Source organism: Sinocyclocheilus rhinocerous, unplaced genomic scaffold, assembly GCF_001515625.1.
Source record: "Sinocyclocheilus rhinocerous isolate Xijiao unplaced genomic scaffold, SAMN03320098_v1.1 scaffold2184, whole genome shotgun sequence".
NCBI classification, from domain to species: Eukaryota; Metazoa; Chordata; class Actinopteri; order Cypriniformes; family Cyprinidae; genus Sinocyclocheilus; species Sinocyclocheilus rhinocerous.
Window position 1 is genome coordinate 237,887 of NW_015635537.1, and position 6,661 is coordinate 244,547.

General features: G+C 36.5%; 1 protein-coding gene across 1 annotated transcript in view; it reads right to left on the reverse strand.

Annotated features, from left to right (window-relative positions):
• The window catches only part of LOC107747233 (dedicator of cytokinesis protein 9-like), a 106,942-nt gene that overhangs the window by 52,561 nt on the left and 47,720 nt on the right, over window positions 1-6,661 (reverse strand). The window contains exons 5-7 of the mRNA XM_016561685.1: window positions 5,662-5,731; window positions 2,210-2,305; window positions 1,986-2,120 (exon numbers count right to left, since the gene is read on the reverse strand). Of these exons, the coding sequence (XP_016417171.1) occupies window positions 1,986-2,120; window positions 2,210-2,305; window positions 5,662-5,731 (301 nt within the window). The remainder of the gene's footprint in view (window positions 1-1,985; window positions 2,121-2,209; window positions 2,306-5,661; window positions 5,732-6,661) is intronic.

A 6,661-nucleotide genomic window follows, 5' to 3' on the forward strand; every position in this document is an offset into this window, starting at 1 on the left:
AGTATATCCCTATACACTTCAGAATTCATCCGACTGCTTCTGTCTTCTGTCTCATCATCACTAAACACCAGTGACCCAGTGCCACTGGAAGCCATGCACGCTCATGCCATCACACTGCTCCACCATGTTTCACAGATTTGAGCATGAGCTGTTCCAAGCCTTCTCCATACTTTTTTCTTCCCGTCATTCTGGTACAGGTTGATCTTAATTTTCAGCCGTCCAAAGAATGCTTCTCCAGAAGTGGTCTGTTTTTTTTTTTAGATGTTTTTTTGGCAAAGTCTAATCAGGCTAGGGCTGCACAATTAATCGAATTTCTAATCGCAATTATGGATGCCACAATAACGTAATCGTTCAAAGTCAACTTATGTTATTCTGTATGCTTAAGATGCTTTTTTCTTTCTTTCTACATGTTATCTTAAGAGTTTTTCCATTGTTTTAATTTACTTCTCTGGATTGTAGACTTTGACTGTGACACGGCTACTTCCTGGAGAGTGTTCTTCTCTTGGCTGGATGTTGTGAAATGGTTTTTCTTTACCATGAAGAGGATTCTCCGATCATCCACCACTGTTGTCCTCCGTGGACGTCCAGGCCTTTTTATGTTGCTGAGCTCACCAGTGCAGTCTTTTTTTCTCAGAATGTACCAGACTGTTTATTTGACCACTCCTAATGCTGGAAAGACTAAAATCTCTAAAACCTTACATTGGAAGCTCTCATTTACATTATAATAATCAATGTCAAATCTGTATGTTCTCCTATTTGTGTTTCAGCAAGTTCCCTCATTCTCTCTCTGTTTCTGTCTGTCTGTCTGCAGAAGTGTTATTTTAGTAACACTGAAATACTATAATAGTTTTTTTTATATTTGAATTCATTTTTATATTTTCTGATTTCAACTTAATTTCTATTAAAGTTTGAGTAATTTTGTTGTTTTTTTGTCGTTTTTATTAGTTATTGTAATTTATAAATTTTTATCTCAGTTTTACTTTTAGTTATTTTACTATCAAGAAACTGAGAATGACAGAAAAGCTAATATTTATTTTATTTCAGGTAATTATGTTTTTTATGGTTTTAGCTTTAGTTAACTCTAATAACCCCGGTCTGCAGTAAAAGCCATTGCTCTGTTGATGCAGACGGGGGGTGAGGAGGTGAGAGGCGTGTCAAGAGGTCAGAGGAAGAGGGCTAATTAAACGGACACAACTAATTACAGATAATGACAAAACAACGCATGTAGGGTGTGACGCTGGCTTGCTGACCATACCTATGAGTGATTACGGCCACAGGTTCCAGAAAATTCCACACAAAAATAGATTGGGGGGCCGGCGAGGGCGTAGCACTTTATTTTGGGTGTAATTGGGGTGATATGTGTATGTGGAAAATTCACTCCCAGAGAGAATGCTTATCAATTATTAAAACACAGGGAGGAGAGTCATTTCATCCCTCACTCTCTACTTTTTTTTGCCTTCTCATCATGCTGCTCAGTACTTACAGTGGTGTGAAAAAGTGTTGGCCCCCTTCCTGATTTCTTATTTTTTTGCATGTTTGTCACACTTTAATGTTTCAGATCATCAAACAAATTGAAATATTAGTCAAAGATAACACAAGTAAACACAACATGCAGTTTTTAAATTAAGGTTTTTATTATTAAAATAATATACTTAAGTGTGCACTGGATGTAATGTTTTCAGACATTTAACTGCATGCTAATTGCAATTAAGTGAAAATGTATTACAGTTTACATTTATATTAAATAGAATCAGCTGAACTTAAGTGTTTTTGCCCACTTAAGTAGGACTAAAGTGCATCTTTATATGCAATTTCATAATTACTCCTATTGAAATATGGTTAAAGTGAATGCACTGACAAGCATTTATTGTCAACTAAAATATACTTAAATGTAATTTCTATTGAAATGTGAATCGATACCGTGACGATTTCTGAACAAGATAGAGCGAGGTTTGTGTTGTGAACATTAGAGCATGTCTGCACACCTGCACCACTCCCATACAGGAGTCCAGGAAGATGGTTCCTTTGGGCTCTTTGTTGATCTTCTCATCCTTATAGAAGTTGAGATTATATGACCCATCGCCCAGCTGTGTCAGGTGGAAATACCTTCTTTTGAATGACTGCGTGGAAAAAAAGCAGAGTGTAAATGAGACATGAAAAACAAACACGTGCATAGACATAACATCTCCTCAGGAATGAAGACTCTCACCCTCATAGTGACGCTGATGGCGCTGTTCATGTTGCCCTTATGTAGCCAGCCCTGTTTAATGAGACCACCCTTCTGGGAGCCCAGAGAGGTCGTGTCCTTTACACACACACACACACACACACACACACACACACAAACAAGAAACAGTTTTGTGATGACAGTCCAAAGTTTGTCTGTTTGATCCTGCAGTTGAACAAAGTAGGAGTCAAGTAAGGGAGAAAGAACAGAATCCAGACTCCACGACTGAACAGAACCTCAGATAAACCTGATTCAAAGTACACTACAGAACCTCTGATAACACCATTCCTGTCTCTGGACACTTACATGAACACCAGTACTGTAACCGAACACCTGCAAAGTACACAATGCTCATCAGTATGAATCAGCACAGCTCTCCCCTAAAGTGTGTAACAGAAGAAACATGTAGCCATGACTCCGCCATGAATTCATGACTCCGTTTTACTCCACCTAGTCCCTCTACGGTTGTGCGATCACAATATTGAACTATTTTATTTCCATAACTTGATGAAAAAACAAAGCAATATCATCTGTGATATCCCAGGCCAATCAAAACCTGTTGTATGAACGTCACTGACCATCCTGTTCCCATCCGTAATATTATCTGACAGATAATCAGTCTTTTCTAGGAAAAATCATCCCAGGATGCACCTCATGGCCTTGGTTGTGTAAATGTTCAGAGTGAGCAGACAAAGAAGCTCAAATATAAGAGAATCTGGTTTTGTTTAACATTTTTGGTTTTGTTTAACTTAATTTTCATTCTTCCTTTTATTGTCTTCCTTTACCATTATTCTTAAATGTGAAAAAGTCATTATAAAGAATAAAAACCTCAAAAATGTTGGATCACCTGTAATAGTGACACAAGGTTCCCAGAGAGAACAGACATGATATTTGTTTCTTTTCCAGATCTGGAGAAGTGCCTGCTATACAAGTTATATTTTACTAGTTGCCAATTTTGCATAAGTCGTACTATTTATTTTGTTTAAAAACATGTGGAAAACAGAATTAAATATGATGGTCCACTCCTATACCATACCCTCACTGCGTAAGCAGATTATACAAAAATGTAAAAATTTATAAGAATTTGCCAAATTATTTATTTGAGATGCTGGCATTTACAATTTGACATGTTGGTATTTCTTTCTAAGAAACAAAATTCACAATTTTTGAGAAAAGATGCATTCAAATACTTTTCCAAAATAATAATATTTCTGTTGTGTTTTACCTCAATGTACTTTTTTATATCTTTCAGGTGTGAAATGGTCCACACTATTGACCGCATGCTGGCAAGAACAATAAAGCATATGTTGTGCTTTGTCTGTTGGTCATTTCACCAGGCTTTTTAGCAAGCTTAACCAGCGTGACTTGATGAGGCAACTTTATTATAAAAACTAACAGTTTTGCTGGTGCCAATATTGCTATACTGGTCCGCCAGCTAGACCAGCACCAACCAGCCTGGACAAGCATGCTGGTGTAAACTGGTCTTTTGTGAGAGGCGTCAGACCTCACACTCCAAGGTGTAGATGAGGAGAGTATTGGCCTGAAAGACCCTTTAAGAACAACAGAAGGTTAAACTTTAGTACAATGGGTCGGTTTGTCTCTGAATCACCAGTTAAACACTCCTTAACTCTTTAATCTTGACATTCTGCAGATATAAACAAACCACACACACAACAGAGGGAGTCTGGATGCTTCATAGACCTCACAGAGCTGCGTTCTCTCAACAAACACAACATATTCTGAGCTTTCCAGTCAGCAGATATCAAAACCCAGTCAGAGTGACTGCACAGTCTTGGACAGTCCAGCCTCTTGTGAATTCTCAGAAGGCTGTTTTAGCAAAGAGACTTCAGTCAAGAAATCTACAGTTTTATGCTTTCTGAGGAAAATGTGAGCCGAGTTTGCTTGTGCAAAACTAAACTGATGTTGACCTTTAATGATCCAACAGAAGCCTTCAAATACATGATTAAAAGTTGTGCTGAAATGCCATGAACTTCAATTTTCAATTTAAGTAAGAACTGCTCTACCCTATCTCTATATATTGCTCAGGTCTTTCCTTCAATATACAGTAAGTCTGTGAGATGAAGTTGTGCTGAAATGCCATGAACTTCAATTTTCAATTTAAGAACTGCTCTACCCTATCTCTATATATTGCTCAGGTCTTTCCTTCAATATACAGTAAGTCTGTGAGATTTTTTTTTTTTACCATGATTTTTATCATCCATGCAAACTTTTAAATCATTTAATACTTAAGGATTTGTTTAAATATGAGCACCAGTAGCATCAGCAAGCATCACTAATAAATGTTAACATTCATGAAAACAGCCTGAATGATGTAAAATCTCAATGTGGCGAGCTGTTATGATTGGCTGTGCCATTGGACGGCCATCAGCGATTGGCTGCGTGTTTACTGCGATGCCAAAACACACTCATTACCACACTAACTTTCTAAAAATACAAGAAATCAATCAGCGACCAAATTAGACAATTGAGTCTAACTTGAACTCAAGAGTTATTCATAGTCCACAGTACAGGCCAAAACTCAGCAAAATAATTATACTGCATTTCTCAAACCTACGACCTGAGTTACATATCAGTCTGTCGTACTGCACAAATTTGGGCTAAAATAAGAAACGTGACTCAATCTCGAGTGGGAAGCTGATTAGTAGAATTAAATATGTGGGCAGCCTTCATGGAAAAAAGAATTCTGGGAAGGGTAAGGCAGAAGGTCTAATGTCAGGTCACTGGATTTGACTATGTCCATTCTGGGAAAACCTAGAAGTCTGATCCACACATAGAGCCTGGCTGTAGCCCAGTTTACATATTATCCTAAATAGTATGTGACATTAGCAATAGTGCATCTTACATCATAGCATGTTGAAAATATTAAAAGAAAAGGCCCAAATGACTTACTCTGTGCATCTGTGAATGTGTTTCGAAGTAATGCTGCTTACTACTCCTTGCGCAATAAAAAGGAGTTCTGGATAAATTGAGTTGTACAAAAATGGAAAGTATTTGATTACGAGACCAAGGGATGGAGTTTTATGAAGTGTTAGTACTTAATACTAGTGTACTGACTTACTTCATACTCAAAACTATGAACCTACTATTATAGCACATGCTTTTAGTGCAGAGGTGTGTTTTTTTCCCAAACCATTTCAGCACTAACTCCACTCCTTGGTCGTGTTGATCACAATGTTGATTACCTACACAATGCTACAACCAACCCTAATTCTAATCCTAACCTTAACCAATGAAATTGGCTGCAGGGCGGGATTTGTGTTAAAGTGGTTTGGGAAAAAAAATATTCAGCAACTGGCACAATCCTGTAGGATTTATTAGAGAGGGAAAATATCACTTAAGATTGACTAGAGTTTCAGAGTTTAATAAGAGGGTCGCAATTCTGGAAGGTGTGTTTGTGCATGAATTTGATTTACCTCATCTTTATCCACATCTTCATCCACCTCAAAAACATGCTGGGCTAAATTATCAGGTCTGGACACTTTGCTGTGTACAAAACAAACACAAATTAACACCCAGATTCATGGGAAAAACAGCACTTACACTGCAGCTCAAAAATGTAGGGAAGTACTTCTTAAAGAAATCAATCCTTTAATTCAGCACGGATTCATTAAACTGATCAAAGCTAACAATAAAGACATTTAAAATGTTTAAAAAAAAAATTCATTTCAAATAAATGCCGTTCTTTCGAACTTTCTATTTATCAAAGAATCCCGAAAAAAGTATCATGTTTTCCACAAAAATATTAAGTAGCACAATTGTTTTCAATACTGATAATAATAAAGTTTCTTAAGCAGCAAATCAGCATATTAGAATGATTTCTGAAGGATCATGTGACACTGAAGACTGGAGTAATGATGCTGCAAATTCAGCTTTGATCACAGAAATACATTTATATTTTAAAATAAATCAAAATAGAAAACAGTTACTTTAAATAACAAGAATACTTCACAATATTACTGTTTTTACTGTATTTTTTTATCAATTAATTGAACAGTAGAGTCCATAGAAATATTACAGACAAAATTAAAAGGGCCTACAAGAAAAAAAGGATTTTAATCTATATCTGTGATATATTTTGCATCTTAATTTGTTTGTTTGGAACATATTTCATTTATGTTCATGTCTACATAAACTATCTGTTTAGCTTTATATAATGATTGGTAATGACTTTTTAATGAAAGTTTTTATGTTTCTTTCTCCAGATAATCAGATCTTGGCTGCACTCTCATCCTGCTCAACTTTGTCTCATTAAAAGATGAAAAAACAGATGGCCATTTAAACAGTTAAAGGCTCTGTAAGTGTATATGTGGCAATGTGGAGATGATGACCTCACTGTTCCTCTGCTCTATTGTTACCCAGCAAAACACATTTCCTGCTCTCGCCAACACAAACATCTTTCCAAGAGCTGACAAT